Source organism: Ochotona curzoniae, unplaced genomic scaffold (assembly GCF_017591425.1).
Source record: "Ochotona curzoniae isolate NIBS_2020 unplaced genomic scaffold, NIBS_Ocur_1.0 contig_21, whole genome shotgun sequence".
NCBI lineage: Eukaryota > Metazoa > Chordata > Mammalia > Lagomorpha > Ochotonidae > Ochotona > Ochotona curzoniae.
Genome location: NW_024465322.1, coordinates 1,837,538 through 1,856,810, shown reverse-complemented (window position 1 = coordinate 1,856,810; position 19,273 = coordinate 1,837,538). Strand labels below are relative to the sequence as shown.

Sequence of the window (19,273 nt, the reverse complement as noted above, 5' to 3'; positions counted from 1 at the left end):
TTAATAAGCAACCAGTTGGGCATAAGTCAGAAAATGTAGTGGACGTCAGGAAGTAATTCTTTTTCTTCTGCTCACATTGTGAGCGAAAGGGTATTTACAACCGTGGAAATTAATAGGAAGACAGACCACGTAACGTGGAGGTTACTTAGATTTCAACCACAGCTTGGAAATGATATAAAAAGAAAAAAAACGAAGCCATGTGAGTGTGAAGAGGAAGTGTCTGCATGTCACTCTGCAAATTTAGATCAGTTGAAATGGCTTGCTGTTTTGGACTAAACTGTTGCACGTTATGATTATCGGATTATTATACACTAATGAGACAAAAGCAAAAACTGAACTGTGAGTCTACATAAGATTTACTGCTTCATGAATGTTAACGTAATCCAACTTTGCAACATTTGGGTAGAAAAAGATATGATGTAAGAGTGCCCCCATGTGGTTCTAGAGCAGGTGAGAACCATGTCTGAAAGTGTGTTACAATGGAAACAGTGTGTTGGCTGTGTGTGACGGGCACTTTCCCCACCCAAGGCACAGGTGGAGAAAAGTTATTTGAAAAGTTATATGAAATTTTGGGCCCAGCACGGTAGCCTAGTGGCTAAAGTCCTTGCCTTAAAAGCACCGGGATCCCATATGGGCCCCCTTCTCATCCTGGTAACCCTGCTTCCCATCCAGCTCCTTGCTTGTGACCTGGAAAAGCAGTCAAGGAGAGCCCAAAGCCTTGGGACCCTGCACCCACGTGGGAGACCCAGAAGAGATTCCGGGCTCCTGGCTTTGGATCAGCTCAGCTCCGGCTGTTGCGGCTGCTCGGGACGTGACTCAACGGACAGAAGATGCTCTACTTTGTCTCTCCTTCTTTCTGTATAATAATAATAACAAATAATAATAATAACAAAATTAAATCTTTAAAATAGTTATACAATACTTTAGAGCTCCCACTTTCTCCCATAATTCTTTTTTTTTTTTAAAAAAAAGATTTATTTATTTATTTATTTATATTGGAAAGTCCATATGGAATGCAGCTGTTTCAGGTGGAAGATTAGCTTGCACCATACTGGTACCAACATAGCAATATAATTTATCTTTTACTTCATAGTATTTGTTGAACACACACACACTCTCTCTCCCTCTCTCTCTCTCTCTCTCTCTCTGTGCATGTGTAAAGCCAAGACACTGTAGTCAAGATGAATTACTGAGATAACATCATGCTTAGGTGTTGAGAATGGAGACATGTTAGACATAGCGAAGCAGCCACACTTGGAGACACAGCGTTACCTAAGTCCACCTGGACTGGAGACTGATAACTTGATTAATGTATGTTTTGTATCTCACCTGATCTGTAAAAGCATCGTTGAACATCTTTTGATAGCAACTCTTTGCTTTATACACTGGCCTTCTATTCTGACACATTGCTTTTAGGAAGTACAGAAAACAAAATCGAGGTATGCTTTTGGAGTGGATGTTACGTGCGTTTGTTTTTGCATTTCTGGAAAAGTGTCACGTCTACTTTGGTTTGTGAGGCTCAGAGGGAATTTTCAACGTAGACTTTGATCACTGGGACACATGATGTTGAGAAAGAATGGGTCCGTACAGTTATCAACAGACAAGGTCAACGTTTCTCTTCCAGAGACTTCCTGTCTGCTCATTCCTAATTTCTTCTTTTTAGCAGAATGTAGCAGCATACTAACCCTGACCCGCTCTTTTTCCCTTGCTGTCTAGAATTGTTCTCCCACAGCCCGTGTGACCCTCTCCATCATTTATTTCGTACTGTGCCAGCCTGGAATAGGATGCTATTATGCACACTTCATTGGAACTGAAAAAAATACAAGAGGGCCAACTGACCAGTGAAATAACTCAAGCCATTTATTCATAGTTCCTACAGTACAAATAGGGTAACATTTATCAGCAAAAATGAGTCTTTCCAAAATCTGTCTACTAAAGAGAATATGGAATACACTGAACTCTTTCAAGGTTTTATGCTTAAAATTAGGCCACATTTAGAAGTTTATTTCCAAGAAAATTCCTTATTACTAAAAAATATACAATTTCAGCTATCAAAATATATCAGTGTTAAGGCGTAAGAACATAAAACACAGTCCTAGTGTTCATGACCCAGATAAATTAAAACTTATTCAGATATAGATAATGCACTTAATTTTGCTGGATGAAAACTGCTGCACTTATAATGCTAGTTATTATTTCTAGCTGACCTGATAGTCAAACTAATAACACAGCCCTTTTTATGCCTCGATGTACTCTTTTAAGAGTAGAATACAACGAGTTGGCTAGAAAAGCCCACAGTCTTTCAGGTTCTCTTTGATTATTATATCGGTCACGGCATCAAAGACAAACTTGACATTCTGGGTGTCTGTAGCACAGGTCATGTGAGAATAAATTTCCTTATCTTCCTTTTTTAAATTCAAGTCCAGAAACTGGTTCTTGATGTAGTTCCCAGCATCTTCAAATGTATTTGGCCCTTGTTAATAAAACAAAAAAAAAAAGAAGTAGGTAAATAATTACACTACAAATAATAAGTTAATAAATATTATTTAAAAAGTGTTAGAATTTTCCATTGTTTACTTAAGTACTAAGTACTCTGTTATGAAATCAAAATGTCAAGAGAGTCAATTTTAAGAGATTTATACAGCATCAACTTGGTTCTCGGGGCTTCTGGTTGCTAACATATAAACCCTGCACTAAAAAAAAAAATCTGATAATGCTTTGGAAATAATGAATAAAGTGAATAATAGGAAAGGGCCTGGCGCAGTGGCGTAGTAGCTAAAGTCCTCAGCTTGAATGTGCCAGGATCCCGTATGGTCACTGATTCTATCCCTGCCAGACCTGCTATCCAGCTCCCTGCTTGTGGCCTAGGAAAGCAGTCAAGGGAGGGCCTTGGGACCCTGCTCCCGCATGGGAGACCCAAAGGAGGCTCCTGGCTTCAGATTGGCACAGCTCTGGCCCATACGGTCGCTTGAGGAGCGAATTCTTGGAAAGATTTTTCTCTCTGTCTCTCCTCCTCTCCATATATATCTGACTTTGCAATAAAAAAATAATTTTTTTAAAGATTTATTTATTGGAAAGTGAGATATACAGAGAGGAGGAGAGACAGAGAGGACGACCTTTCGTCCGATGATTCACTCCCTAAGTGAGCGCAACGGCCAATGCTATGCCGATCCGAAGCCAGAAGCCTCCTCCGGGTCTCCCACACAGGTGCAGGGTCCCAAAGCTTTGGGCCGTCCTCGACTGCTTTCCCAGGCCACAAGCAGGGAGCTGGATGGGAAGTGGAGCTGCCGGGACTAGAACTGGCGCCCATATGGGATCCCGGACGTGTTCAAGGCAAGGACTTTAGCTGCTAGGCTATGCTGCCGGACCCAAAATAAATTAATCTTAAAAAAAAAAGAGAGAGAAAAATGTATCTATTTACTTATCTACCTATGTATCAAATGTTTATGCCGGGTGTTTTAATGTGTATATGTTTTGTATGAATCAAAAGAAGTAATTTTTAAAAATAGATGATTAAGCTGAAGAAACAGAGTAGAGAAGTGGGAAAAATGAATGAAAACAAAGAGAAGAAAAGAAGAAAAAATTAAAAGAGAGATACACAAGTCTGCACAGAGAATACAAGGGCATGGTTGGGAAAAGGAGTGGATTTTGAAAGATGTAGCCTTGTGGAAGAGAAGTCATTTTGAAGAGGAACTGTAGGAACAAGGTTGGTATGAGCCACATGATGAGTGTGTTGCTACCTGAGCACAGGAGCTAACTTGAGCCCAGAGTTCTTTTTGACTGATCTTTTCATAGAATACTAACATGGCGAAAGCTGCTCTGGAGAAAGTCTTGCCTAGACCCAGGAATACGGTGGATCTATTCAGAAAAGGCAGAAATAAAATAGGTCTAAAAAGTATAAGGTGGCTACAACAAACCTGTTGGCTGGTTTTATAACAGAACACACTTGGGGTGGGGGGACTTTGTACAAGATGGAGCAGTAGCAAAAAGGTTTTCCTAGAAAATAGTTTTTTGTTCCTTACTTTATCATAACTGGGAACAAAAATTCCATCCCAGGCCAACTATAGATGTATATAATACAACTAACTAACCATTACACGGACAACACCAAATTCAGTCAAGAGTGTAGACTCATGTCATACTTACTCATTTGTTGCAAGTGTCAAATGGTCTGGTTACTTTGATAAGAATTTTGACAATTTCTTACAGAGCCAATTATATCAGCTCATTAATTATGATAAGTATACCACCTAATGTTAATAATAATTATACATCAACATCAATTTATAATATAAACATAGACACACATATATAATTCTATGATGCATATATCAAAATATTATACGTGATATGTATAATACATACTAGCACTAATTACAATAAATTAATTAGCACAAATGTCTATTTTTGACACAATATCATGATCTTAATAGCTTTGGGTTATTACATTTACCTGAATGATAATTTGCATTAAATATGAACAATCTCATTTCACCTAATTTCATCAACAATAGAGTACCCAACTACTTATGAACTACTTAGTTTATGAATGAAAAACAACCTTGCTATGGAACTTAACATTTATACATTCCATAATGGAGCAGTACTAAAAAGCTAGAACTGAATGACAACTAAAAACAGAGAAGATGCCACTAATTTTGAACTTACTCGATTCCTTCTAGAAACTGAATTTAGAAGTTGAAAGTCACAGAGATCAGTATACATTATAAGCTCCAATTTGGAATACAGTTTGTATTCCTATTACAACATGGAAGGTATTATCTTGTTTTGGAACGTTATTGGACAGGTAATAGGGAATGTGTACCCTGTTACACCTAACTTTCGTCCTATTCCTTAGGACTCTCTTCATGTTTAAAATGTACTGGAGATTTCTCTTATAAAATTTCTTCCTGTATGGATCGTCAAGAACTGTTCCTAGAGCGCATCCTTATAAACAATACACATCCAGACCCAGACAGGAAAATACAGGCCTGTTCAAGAATGCATCGCTATGAGTTCAAGGGAGAGAATCTCACCAGTGTATTCCGGGAAGCAGATGCTGAGATGCACCTTGGCGACTTTTTCCTGGAAGAGATCCTTCTTATTGAGGAACAGGACAATGGAGGTGGTTGCAAAATATTTATGGTTACAGATGCTGTTGAAGAGATGGAGGCTCTCGTGCATTCTGTTCTATAAGTACAAAAGACCAGAAAATGTGTAGGTTTATTCTTTGTAAAACATGAACGTTGGGCCCCCTAAGCCAGCATCTAGAACGACTGTTCAGTTTCCTTCGCTGAGCTGAGAAATGTGGTAACACTCCTAGCACAAAGTTTGCTTTCTCACCTTGACCTTGTTTTCCACTTGACTTACCACTTCTTCGTCCTCCACCAGGACCATGTCATACGCACTGAGTGCAGCACAAAATATAATGCAGGTAACGCCTTCAAAGCAGTGAATCCACTTCTTCCTCTCTGATCTCTGTCCACCTACATCAAACATTCTTGAAAAGAAAACAATGAAGTGAGCGACAGATCCCGTGAAGTTCCTCCAAAATTGCCATTAACCTTCTAAGTGGCGAACAGACGTTTCCATCTTTCGAGGCTGTACTCTTTTGATTTGTACGGATTCTAGAATGAATTTACGTTGATCCTTACACAAGGAGAAACTTCATCTTCCTTATGTCGTCTTCATGCAGGCTAGAGTAAAATAATTCATGCACACACTTTCAGCAACTGGAAGATGCCACCTGACCCAATCAGCTCTATAAAGAAGAAAATGTTCATTTTGGCTCACAGTTCAGATTTGACCCATCATGAGCCCTTTTGGTAGGGATGGAGCGCATGTGAAGAGTGCATCACATATCCTGAGTTAGGAACCAGTCATTGGGCCTATACTAGGACTTATAAGAATCTTCTCCAAGAACTCTCTCTGACAGCACTCCATCCACAATCTGAACACCTCCTTCTAGATCTGTACACCCCCACAGAATGAGGTTCCCACCTCCTTAGCATCATCAACTTATGACTCTAGGGTTCAAAATTCTATCAATTCACCTGCCAAGTCACACTCAAAGAATAGTCGGTGACTTTGGATAACTGTTGACTCTCTCAGCCAGGCAATCAAATATCTTACCTTAGAGAAAACAATCTTACTTCTCCCCCTGCTATGTTCATTTTGCTTTACTTTTAGCAGGGGTGATCCCTAGTGAGTCAACGCAAAAACAAGAATAAGCAAGGCATTCAGCTGCCATTGTAGACTGTACAGGAGACACAAATTTCCTACTCATTCAACTCATTCAAAGAGGAACAGATGGAAGGCAACACACACACACACACACACACAATTTGGGGCAAAGAGACTCAATACCAGAAATCAAATTTTAAGAGTAGTAGCTATGTCTGGGATCGCACAGGTGAACGAGCTGAATTTATGTGGACCCCATGCATTCGCTTTCTACAAACCAATACTCTCAAGCAGTTTTCCACCAAACTGAAAACCAGAACATCAGAAAATAAAGGCAAGCCAACGAATGCCCTAGCAACACCTGGCTTTCTCCGACGAGTCAGCTTCTCTGCAGCCTCCATGTGCCATCACCCTTACAAGAAGCTGTCCCCCGACTTCAGCTGCTGGTGAATCATCATGATGGGGATTGCTCATTACAGTTCAACACTACACGTTCCGATTCTCGATTCTAGCTCCTTGCTGCCTCGCTCAAGACACTGTGATAGCTTAGGTCATTGGGTTCCGGCCATTCACGTGGGGGACCTGAATTGGCATCTCTGGGTTTCAGCTCCTGCCTTGATCTCATTGTGGACAGTCAGGCAGTGAGCCAGTGGATGGAAAATCTTCTCTATTTTTATAAGATTTAGAAAACAGTTCCAAGAAAATGCAATCAAATGCTGTCATGTTGGTGAAGAACACTGTTTAGATTTGCGTAGATTGTCATGAGTTGTTATTGTTGTGTGTGTGTGTGTGTGTGTGTGTGTGTGTGTGTGTGTGTGTGTGTTTTGATTCTTCCTATTCTATCTACCCTTTCTGTAAGTGAAGAAGCCTGGCTTTTATAGACTGGGTGGTTTGTTTCCAAACACACAGTTGATCACAGGTAGAAATGAAGCAACACGACCTTTGGTCCCACGTTCTGTTAGTAAATCACACAGCATCCAATAAACACGCTTTAATAGGCCGAATATTCATTCTAGGGAGGACAAAGAGCATTCAGCTTTATTCATGCTGATAAAATGAAACTATCATACCCTTCTCCTTCATGACTCATTGGATACATGATGCTTTTTTTTTTTCTTTTCTCTTTGTGGATTGCCATAGGAGACCTAAGTCCAGGAAATACTATTTCTCTAATCACATCTGCTGTTACCCAATTGAAATGCTTAGCAGCAAGTCAGGTCAGGATCCAGGGTTTACCTTTTTATTGATTTTCCTTGTTGTTTCGTGAGCTGTAGGAACAGTTAGAGCTGTTTTGCTATTGTGGCCATCAATTATTTTTCACACATCTCTTTTCAAATTCATCCTTTCCCCTACATTTTATTTTAATTTTTTTTAACAGAGATGAAAGGTTCCCAACGTATTAAAGCAATTTAAAGACGCCTAGAGTAGGATACTTACACACAGATTGTATAAGGATTTTCCCTTATATATAAAAACAAAGCAAAAATCTCCAATGTGCTCATTCTTCCCCCTTCCCCCCCAAAAAAAAAAACAAAATTAAAATGTGAGAAAGACATACATCCTTACTGACTGAATATTTGGGTTGTTCAAATGTAATGAAAATTAATGGCATGGCTATCCATGAATGCCCTTATTCTCTGAAAACTTAGAGCAACTAGAGAGGTGGCGATGTGGAATAGAATTTACAGTCCTCATTTCATATATTTATTGGATGGAACTGCAATAACCATCTCCTTATTTGATCTGACGTTTAAGTCAGGATTCTTCAAGTTTAAAAAATGAAGTTTCTAAATCATTTGTATTTTTGTAGCTAAAAAATGTCAGACCAGGCTTCAAAGTGACAGCTAAGCATTTGAATACTCGTGAAATTGCTCATGAATTAATACACTACCAGTCACCAAAATTTTATGGTTTTATACCATAAGCAGTTTGCTAAACACTTGAATTCTGTAGTTCTAGCTCAAGTAGTTGGCATGGCTGCTGGGTTTCAGAGTTTCTGTTAAATAGTTGGCTACCTATTGGAACACACAAGCACATTCAAGCTTTCTCTAGCAGGAGCAGCTGAGCCCGATCCATGCATTCGTTCATACTTAGCAGCAATAGTCGGTCATACCTGAAGTGCAAATCTTTAAAGGAGAATTGAGTTTCAATGATCCCAGTGGTCTTCACTCGAGAGTGTAGAACATCCTGCTCGTTTGGTACATATCCGGGAGCTGTGATTCTATCTAGATCATTAAGGTAGCTGATAAAATCAAAGTGGAATAGCATAAGTGCACTTAGATGTTTTATATTGTTGTTGAAGATGCCGGTACAAATGCATTTTTGGTGTAGTCCTGATTAAAAATAGCAAATTCTAGAAGGGATGCTTTGTCAAATCTGCTATCAGATTCACCACTTTGGAAGCCGGGGCATTGCCTAGCTATGGCATGAGGGGGTTGCCTAAGCCATATAAGCAGCCTATACATCCATGCATATGCATTAAATTCCATGGTATTTGAATACAAATCTGATGCTTTTCTTCCTTTTACAAGGCCTGGTTCAGTAAAGCAGGGAAAGGTATGTCAATCGACAGTCACACAAGGTAACTTAGAACAGACGCATGTGCAATGGATTGAGTCTTCAGGATTGAGTCTTCTGTTTGCCTCCTCCAGCTCAATGTGTCCTTGCTTATCCCTTATCAAAAGGAACTCACTGCATTGAAGGGGTCCCCATGCTGATCCAACAGGATCATAATCCCTAGGAGACCCATATTCATATCCATAAAAAACCCCATGTGAATGAATCCTGGGTCCTCACCACTTTACCGTGATTTCCATCTGGTCTACCAGATGTAGAAATCATTGTTCGGTAGCTCTTGGCTGTTTCTAAGGGACTGTGCTAAAATTGCCTCTGGGGCTATTCATTGATCTGCCACATTTGTTGTTGTTGATAAAACAAGGTTCTAGGGATCAAATCAGTGGTAACAAACCTCTGCTCCATCAATATGTCCTTGTGTGTTCAATCCTTCCACAATGCCATGGGTAAAAATCCTATCCTCATTCCTACATACAGACACTGCCTTGCTTCTGCTCAGGGAAACTCGGGATGGACTGGACAGAACCATGTACAGTGAAGCTGCATGCTCCGGAAGTCTTTTAGCCCAGAGGAAGGGAACTCTCTTATCGTTTCCATCTTTGACACAGAGAATAATCCTAAACTATATCAAAGTGTTTTGTCATTCCAGGCTTTTGATATTAAAGATTTAATAGCCTCAACATGCGACTACTTCTGCAGAAATGTTAAATTCAAATGTTGGTAGCTTGGGAACATTTTTCATGCACGTTTGTCCACTGTACCGAGTTTACACGTTTGGCTTACACAGGAAGATAAAGATTGGAGCAGCTCCATGGAAAACAGAATTGGGGAGGTAGAATCCAGCTGAAGGTGTTCAAACACTGAATCCATTCATCGAATCAGTTGAGGAGCTGCTGTATCTTAGCATCGGCACAGCGGTTTAAAGAGCAAAGTTATTTTACTATCAAAAACACAAATCCAATACAGACATGGCTTATCTATTCTTTAAGGATCGTTGCAGTTTTAAACTGAAAGCAAATTAATCGTGGGCAAGTTGTTGCAGAGGGATTTTGGTCAAGGACCAAATCTCTCAGAAAAACACACGCATGCATATCATGAGAGTGAATTGTTATTGGGGTCATGTCTTCTTAATATGTAAACACGTCAAAGAAATTGTTGGCAACCTTGGTTAGTTTATTTTCTACTTTGGAAAAAACAGATCTCTTGTGAATTTTTAATCAGCTAAGTTGACGTTGGTGTAGATATTCTGTTGCTCAATTGGTCATGAAGGTTGAAAAAATTAATATAACTATCAAAATAGAGTCGGTTCATTTAAAAAAAACAGCTCAGTGAAGGTTTTGGTAAAGATAAGTTTTAAGGTGCTTTGTTTTGCATGTGTCAATGATTTCAAACAAAACAGGGGTGTTGACAGACACATGTTTGCATGTAAAATGCTTGATTTAATTAACAAATATAGGATTGGGGTGCTCAAGCATGGGGTCAAGTTTGCTTCATGCTAATGTCTCAAGTTTTAAAAAAATAAGCTTGATTCTTCCTCCAATCACGTGAAAGTAGTAGTTTTTCCTTGAGGGGTCTGTGTTAATTCTTAGAGCCTGTGGAATCTGATGAGCAGCCTGGCTGGCCCCATCCTTAGCCAGGCAGCCTTCTAGCAAAAATTCCCCTAATTGCCTCTGCCGTGCCTTCTTTCCTTATAATTACTGGTATGAAAGGGGTTGTCTTAGTGTCAGCTACAACGTCCCTGCCCTTTTCTCTGATTAGAGCCCTTTCTTTGTTCACCTTAACATCAAGGATCTCTAGATTTGAGAAAATGATGAGTTGTCTTACTCTCATTCTGCTCCTTCTTTCAAAATTCAAAAGAAAAAGATAAAAAGAAAAGAAAGAAAAAGGAAATGCTTTGGGGTTTGCTCCGTGCAATGCATATGAGACCAATCTGTGTTTCCATTGTCTTTTAGATGACTGTATTTCAGTATTATTTATAAATCGACTTAAAATTTCTTGGAGAAATCAGTAGCATTTAACTGTTGTATTTACAAAATGCTGGTTTAACTTTAAGGGCATGTGGGGCAGAAAAACTTCTACTTTTTGTGCCTTATAAATGCAATTAATCTAAAGCGTGAGAAAAATCAGCTCTCCATATCATGATGTGGTTGCATTCGTAAAAGGAATGCGAATCAATGTTATTTAATTATAATTAACTTGAAGGACAGATAAAGAGTAAAAAGTACAAAGAAGTTACATTTCATTGGCCCATTTTAACTGTGGAATGTTTGTATTATCAAATAGGATGATAGGATGATCAAATATTATCATAAGGACTACGTACTTCTTTACACAGTCAAGTCCACTGTATGTACAACTTAGTTTGAATCAACATATTTGTGCCCAGGCTTATAAGCATATCGCAATGAAACAACCCGGTAACTATTTTCTAAAAGGGAATTTTAGTCATGAAGTTACATGTTGTAATGTCACAAACTCCTGAATTCCTTAAGTCTAACAGGCTTTAACTGGGGAATACCAGTTGTAAAGACTGTATAACCTTTCTTGAGACTTCAAATGAATCCTGCAGTACACAAATGTCTTAGACGGCAGTGCATCACTTCCTTCTAGAATGTTGTGTCATGATCATCAATCCAGTGAGCCCAAACCCAGTCAAACTCGAAGTTATTTTGGGGAGTGATCTCAGTAATATGATTACAAACGGGGTGGATCACTCCAAACCCTCGCTGGCACCTCGCCTGTCATCGAGCATTGTGCAGACTTATTCATTTTTTTTTATCAAGAAGAAGATAATTTCAGCATTTCTCTTTCTAACATTAGTCATTTAAAAGATACCCCAGGGTCAGCACAGTGGCATAAGAGGCTATCTTTATTGCATATAGCCTTGTCATCCATGATGGGCACCAGTTCATTTCCAGGATGCTCCATTTCATTTTTAGCTCCCTGCTTATGACTGGGGTAGGCAGTGTAGGATGGCCAGATTATTAACCTCCTGCACCCCCACGGGTGACCCAGAAGAAGCTCCTGGCTCTTGACTTCAGGTCTGCTCAGCTCCAGCCGTTGTGGCCGTTTGCGATGTGAGTCAGCAGATAGAAGACTTCTGTTTGTCTCTGTCTCTCTCTGTAAAATCTACCTTTCAAATAAAAATCAATGAATCTTCACAAAATAGCAAAATAAAATATTCCCTTGGCTGTATATTTTAACATTTCAATTATGTCATCAAAAAATTCCCCATTCGATTGTTATTGATGACAATAAAATAAATGGAAAGCCATTTATATTTTCCATTCCATTCACCAATGCACAGTGTACAGAAACACCGTGCCTGATTTGCAATGGATCAGTCGCAATTTTGGTTCAAATGAGTTCACTTACTATGCTGCCGAATCATTGAGCTGATATTCCGAAGCCCTTTCAAAGCAGGCCTGAATTCCCGGGTCTTTCCAAAGTCGTTTGATTATCTCAGCCAGCTGAGGCGTCATTGTACCATCTTCCATAGAGTTTGCCATAGCACAAAGCTGTTGCTGGTCTTCCTAGAGCAACATTTGAATAAGAAAGAAAACATAACATTATTTGGAAGCAATTCTATTTTCAGTAGAACGTTGTCGTCGGAGGATTTCTTTCTGATGCTTTTAGTTAATAAGTCTGCAGAACATCTTTTGAAGACGTATTAAAGTCAGTATGATGGCGGGCCGTGTTGTGGTGCAACAAGCAAAGCTGGCACCTGCAACAGCAGTATCCCTTTTAATGGGCACAGTACTGGCTACTCCACTTCTGTTCCAGTTCCTTGGTGATGTGCTTTATATCAAAAAGGATAACAAAACCATAGTGTATAGTGATGGAGGTCTCAGAGGATTAAAATGACAAACTCAAAGAGTAATAAACCACCGTACAAGAGTTAGGAGTAAAAGCTCAAGGTTCTAAGATTTTATATAAAATTAATATATGGTATTTTTGTCATCTGTTACATTTTTGCCATCATTTGAATCCAAAATGGTTAATCTTCGATCCTCACGAAGATTTTAAACCTCCCTATAGGTACCATTGCACACCTGCTGAGAGTAAATTAAAATAGGGTGGAGTTGAGAATTCATAAAGACAAATATGAGAAAAGTCAGGATTGCCATAGCCCTGTTGAGCTAATACTGGAAGATAATAGGGGAAGAAGGAATTGAGCATTTGTTGGATAAATACGGTAGTCCAGAGTTTGCTGAAGCTTCCTATCAAAGCTCTTTTATTAACTTGAGAACAGTAAGAATTTCTTGAGGTTCAGAGTAATTGTGCTGATCATGCGAAGAAACTCACGTCTTAATTTCCAGATGCCCAAACGCATGTTGTTTGTGTTCGTGGTCTTTCTGATACACTCGTTACACAGACCATCCTTCACCAATTCCTCACCGTGTCGGAGAGTCACAGGATACTAACGCATATGTGAAGGGTCTAAATCTCTCAAAACCATGTTATAACTAAATCAAGGACCAAGCCAATAAACCAAACAAGCACCTGAAATGGAATCCACCCCATGCACATTTTGGCCAAAGTCAGGTTGCTTTTCTTTTCTAGTAGGATTCTATTTAGTATTCTCAACTGATCAGTTTTATGTTACCATTTTATGAAAAATTCACTTCTGTATAAGCAATCAAGGCTATATCTCTTATTAGAGACCATGTTTAGAGTTAAACACCCCATTTCATTCCAGTTTTTTTCACAAGCAGATTACTCGGGTTTTTTGTTTTAGTTGTTTGTTTGTTAAAAGCAAATTCATTAGTGGATAATTAGGCCAATGAGTTAAATGACCAAAATCAGGCATTACCCGTTTTATTGCATTAGCACAAGATACAATTTTAAAAGCCTTCCCTGGGGCCCGACGTGATAGCGTAGTGGTTAAAGTCCTAGCCTTGCATGTGCCGGGATCCCATATGGTTGCTGGTTCTAATCCCAGCGGCCCTGCTTCCCATCCAGCTCCCTGCTTGTGGCCTGAGAAAGCAGTCAAAGATGGCCCAAAGCCTTGGGACCCTGCACCCACATGGGAGACCTGGAAGAGCTCCTGGCTCCTGGCTTTGCATTGGCTCAGCTCCATGCATGTGGTCACTTGGGGGGTCACTTAGGGAGTGAACCATAGGGCAGAAGATCTTCCTCTCTGTCTCTCCTCTTCTCTGCATATTCGCCTTTCCAATCAAAATAAATAAATCTTTTTTTTTTTTTTAAAAAGAAGCCTTCCCTGTTAGCAAATGGAAGCAGGCAATTGCAGACCAGTAGAGTATAGCCAGTCATTCTTGTGAAGAATTCTCTTTGCTGCCTCTCACTATTCAAGTGTATTTTAGCACAAATGATGCAAGAAAGAGCTGCTCGCCCAGTTTTAACCCCAAAGGAAACAAATCATATGCTTTATCAGTACATCTTTGTAAGCCAAATAACACAAGATTTCTCTTTAAAAAGATTCACTTAGGGGCTGGCACCGGGGAGCAGCACCTGTGGCACTGGCATCCTCTATGAGCCCCAACTCATGCCGTGGTTGCCCCACTTCTGAGTCAGCTCGTTGTTGATGTCCTGGGGAAGCAGAGGAGGATGACTCAGATTCCTGTGTTTTCGTACTCGTTTAGAAGCTGCAGAGGAAGCTCCTGGCTCCCGGCTTTGGATTGGCTCAGCTCCAGCCATGGTGGCCTGCTTAGTAAACTCTTCTCTAAGCATCTCTCTTTGGAATAGTTCCTCAAGCATACCATCATTTATATTTCTTCACAGCACTTAACACTATCTATTTAGTTCAGATTTCTTCATTTGTTACATATCTTTCTTATTAGACCTCAAGGACACCAAGTTGTAGATTTCGAGTTTTTTTTTTTTTCCATTTCTCCATTTTGAAGACTGAACAAAATTTAACACACAGTGCGTGTCTTTGAAACATTAGTGAAGCATTAGTGAATGCATGAATCAGTAAAGAAAATTTGTTCATCAGTTTAGACCCTCTGTCTTAGAGAAATATTAAATAATATTTAATCATCTCTCAAATTTTAAAAAATACTGCCCTGGGTAATTAAGTGACATCGTGAATGGACCTTATGTCCCTCTGTTATAAAAATCTGCACAGCCTTGGGACTTATGCTGGTTTCAATTTATGAATGGCTATTTTCTCAAGGTGTCCTAGCCTGAAATTCTGCATGGAATACCAAGGATGCTTTTTCTCCTAATATTTATCAATAACCTGTGGTCTAAGAAGTTCATAAAACTCATTATGAGTGGTAGAGTTATATGTAAAAAAAAAATAGGAAAAACAATCCGAGAAAGTAAAACATATAGAGCTTGATGCGATTGACAAGTACTTGATGAAAACAGGTGTAATTGCCGGGAAATTTCCAATCCCGGAGCCATAAATATTGGTTGCAAATTTTCAAGCTCTTGCAGTGTGTTTATATCTCAAACTCATTTGGCACAGTGCTAAAACTGCAAATGACCTGGAAAAATCAGAACTCTTTCGTTCATATTACATTTCTCTGGTGGTAGGAGTCTTTGTCAAAAATGGTCAGAAAAGCATCCACGTAAAGTAAGAAGAATCGTGCGGTACCCTGTGAAGTCTCCCTAGAGGATTCTAACAGCAGAATGTATAGAGAAGCAGAGCTGCCTTGATTGTTTTTTAGCTCTCTTTCTTCCTGATTCTTCAGCTTTCTCCTCTTTGTGAGGTCTATACTTTTGAAACAAATAAATCGGAGAGTAAGCTAAAACTAAGCCCTAGGAGTTGCCCTCTTCCCACACCCGCAGGGTTCACTCTCCCCTACCCCTAAACATAGTTACTAAAAAACACGGTCTTTGACCTCTGTTCTCAGCACTTCAATTTCCCAATCCACTCTGAATTCTGAGTCAACCCCTACATCTCTCTTCTAGTATCTCTTGTGATCCCATATTGCTAAACCCAATGCGGTTTTTGCAAAATAGGTTTCTTGCATGACCTCTCATATCCTTTAACCCTAAATAACCTCCCCTTGAAACAGTGCTGCTGAATTCTGCTTCCACAGACACCTGATCGTCTGCTACCAAATGTTCTATCATCTCTCCCGAGGGTTTCTTCCCTCCTCCTAGGACTAGGCAATGTTGGAAACACTGTGGCATTCTTCGTTGCTTCATCTCCTTCCCCTTGATTCCTTGTCTTCTCCATCTAGGCACTTGACTATCACATCTCATTTTCCTTCCTAGTGTAAATTGCATGACATTGAACTCTTCAGTCAAGTGCCTCTTCTGACCATCACAGTAGACACCTCATGGAACTTCCAAACTTGGCATTTCCTGTCGAACTAGTTCCTCTTCATCTTGTCTTAATGTTCCCTTTCTTACTGATTCCGTCAATCAATAAGTACCTAGCTCCTTTTGAAATAGCTAATATTTGGCAGTCTCTTGTTCAATGTCAGACTTTTCTCTCTTTCGAGGAGGAGTTTTATTAAGCCCGTCTCAATCATTGCTGATCCCTCATTATATTCCCAATATCTGATTAAAAATGTATCAACATAAATAATAGCTCATAAAATATTTTTTTAAATATGTTATATGTACATAATTTTAATGACATTTCTTTAATGATCATTATTGAAAACAATGTCTAGTGTTTGTTGGGAACTGACATTCTGCAGTCCTCTATACTTAGCATGCTAGTGGATGCTTTGCTTCTCCTGATCATTGTTAAAGAAATTTAATGCGAAAAACTATAGCCTTTGTGAAGAAATTGATCCTTAGAAGAGACCAAGTTACCTGTCCAAATGAACAGAACAAGTAGCTAAGAAAATTCATGCACGTTTTTCCATCAGACTTTTCCCTTGTGTATAGCCATCTGCGTGGTGATGTGCAAATAATTATCCAAAGGAGTACACACACCCACATGCAAAAACAAATGAAAGCTAACCTCAACTTCAGAGGTTGCACATAGGCAACGTTTAACAAACAATGTTTTGACTAAATAATGTAAAACCCATACAGAGTGCATTAATCTTAGAGTCAAATACTAAAAACAGCGATTGGGACTGTTAGAGCTTGCATTGTTTGTTTGAAAGATGAGCCATGTGGCACTTGATACTTGTCCTGACATTTGAGGGTACAGGTGACCCTGTGACCTCATGACAATTCTTTAACACTGGTTGAGCTGTTAGGCTGATGCCATTCAAGGCCACTGTACTTATTTTAATGTTCTGCTTAGCACAATGGTAACAGTTACATAGGCACTATTATTTTTATTCCATCTGTATCATTAAAACTCTCAACCAGCTGATTTTATTTCTTGCTATCACTGATTTGCAAACGGAGTGAGATGTGTGATCCATGTGCAGCAACAGGTACAAGTGGCATTCCGACTTTCTAGACACAAATACATGGAATATTGCACATACAAGTTCTAAACTCATTCTCAGGGAAAATCCATTTCAGTAACAATTAGCATCAAGAAGCGAATTAGGTGTATGAAAATGTCTTTACCATTAGAAAAAAAAAAAACAGGCCTAGAGAAAAGCCAGGAGACGTGACTTTTGCTCCAAGTGCTGGCTAGCTTCTACACATGAACTAACCGATGTTTGCTAGGTTCTAACTTTCTTTATCTTTACATTAAGGCACTTGCACCAGTTTCTCTCCTAAGGACCAATTTAAAATCCTGGGTTATGAGAAGAGACCAAAGACTGAAAGTAGCAGCCTGGAAAAAGGCATTTTCCTTCCCATCCTCATGGCTTCCCCAAATCAGGTGCAAGGACTCAGATGCAGAGCAGAGGAACAAAGGATGCTTTCTGTCTCTGTGCTCACTGCGCTATTCTTCGTTGAATGTTCCTCTCGCAAGGTAACTGAGAAGCAGCCTGGAAACAGTCCAATGCCATTTCTGGAGCTAGCCAGCAACTGCTGGAGCGGATCTTTGGAAGTGAATGACCTCTTCCTGACTATTGCGTCCTGACTCTCATTTTGGGGTGGAGTTAACCATTGTTCTTCGGAAGTAACGCTATAGGCATCCAACAGCATCAACAACATTTTGTGTTTGCATATACAGTGTTTAAACTTAAGTGTATCCATAGCACATTTTAGTCTAAGCTAACCATATTATGAAAGAAAAATGCAACAAAAATGAATTTATTTGCTTTACACCTAGCAACAGAACTGTGAAGACCTGAGCATATTGGCTACACAGATATTACACTCATTTACACAACCTGGAATTCTTTTTTTCAAAACAGATTAACCTGGAAGAATAAGAACTTTCTTGTTCCCACACAGTCTTTGCAGTGGTCACAGAATCCTAACGAAAATTAGAGCAGTATTGTTAAAAAATATTTTGTTTGTATGAAATGACAATTAGACTAAGAAAATGAATGTCGCATATTGCTGATTGTATTTATGTACTAAACTCCTCTATAATTTATCAATCATAAATCATGTTTATTGCAGTGGAGTACTAGTTATTAGGTTTGAAAAGTCATGTGGAGTCAGACCATAGTACATAACGAATAGTGCAAGCTTCATTCATGAAAAATTAAGAAGTCATATGCCAAAGACAAGTAATATTTCTAAAATCTTAATGTATATTATGACTATAGGCTTATTATGTCCCACTGTTTATAGCTCAGATACCTTCGTAGGATCGCTCATTATCATTATTTGTGTACTTACTGCACTTCTGGGGTTTGCATAATCAATCCCTAGGGTTGTCATAGCTTTCACAATAGCTAGGATGGATTGCAAGGTGTTACTGTAGATGACTGTTTTGAACTCCAGGCATTCTTGAGCAGTGTAGCCATTCTTATGGATGATCCTATAATATAAACAAGGAAAGTTTTGGTAAATGGAACAATTGATTATATGAAAGTCCAGTGACCACAAATTGCTTACATGCAATTACGGTATATCTTTCTTTAAAAAGGAAGAATGGTGACTACTTGGACATGTTAAATCTGACCATGTGTTCCTTTGTATATTGATTAATCAATGTCTTTTAATCATATTTTCTCTTTCTGGACCAGTCATGATGTTTATGAAGAATATTCAGGATTTGTTTTTTTTAAAAAAAAGCCACTTTCTAAAAGTTTATACATCATGTACGTCTTGTTTAGCAAGCTGATTCTTGTGAGGGGTTTGCAGATCACAGATAAGGAGTTTGATGAGGATTTGCTGTGGTGTTTACAAAATGATGCCCAGAGGAAATGAGGTCGCTTAGTGAACATGCTTGTCTTTTCCTATCACCTCAAGCATGCTGGAAAATAGGAGTGTCTGATTTCTATTTACAGCTCTGACAAACCCATATTCTTCCTGCAGGTAATTGCACTCTGTTAAAAGCCTTGTCACTCCTCCATCTGTGTACGTGCCACGGAGTTCTCCAAGATGAAATGACCAGACGTTCTAGTTGGCTGACCTCCCCTCTTCGTTCCACATATTCAGAAAGAAGCAAAATTTTGGAATAATAACAGCTCAAAATAGATTTGCTTAATAAAAGCTAAAATCTCTGCATGTGCCAATTGGCCTCTGGGCTTCTGTATTGCTTGATATATTCTTGTTGTTTTAT

The 19,273-nt window shown here is 39.1% G+C and overlaps 1 protein-coding gene across 1 annotated transcript in view; it reads right to left on the bottom strand.

Moving 5' to 3' along the window:
- Positions 1–2,276: 2,276 nt before the first annotated feature.
- Positions 2,277–19,273, bottom strand: part of GNAT3 (G protein subunit alpha transducin 3) — a 29,373-nt gene continuing 12,376 nt past the window's right edge. The window contains exons 3-8 of the mRNA XM_040971380.1: positions 18,385–18,526; positions 12,133–12,290; positions 8,297–8,425; positions 5,371–5,500; positions 5,037–5,190; positions 2,277–2,473 (exon numbers count right to left, since the gene is read on the bottom strand). Of these exons, the coding sequence (XP_040827314.1) occupies positions 2,283–2,473; positions 5,037–5,190; positions 5,371–5,500; positions 8,297–8,425; positions 12,133–12,290; positions 18,385–18,526 (904 nt within the window). The 3' untranslated portion in view covers positions 2,277–2,282. The remainder of the gene's footprint in view (positions 2,474–5,036; positions 5,191–5,370; positions 5,501–8,296; positions 8,426–12,132; positions 12,291–18,384; positions 18,527–19,273) is intronic.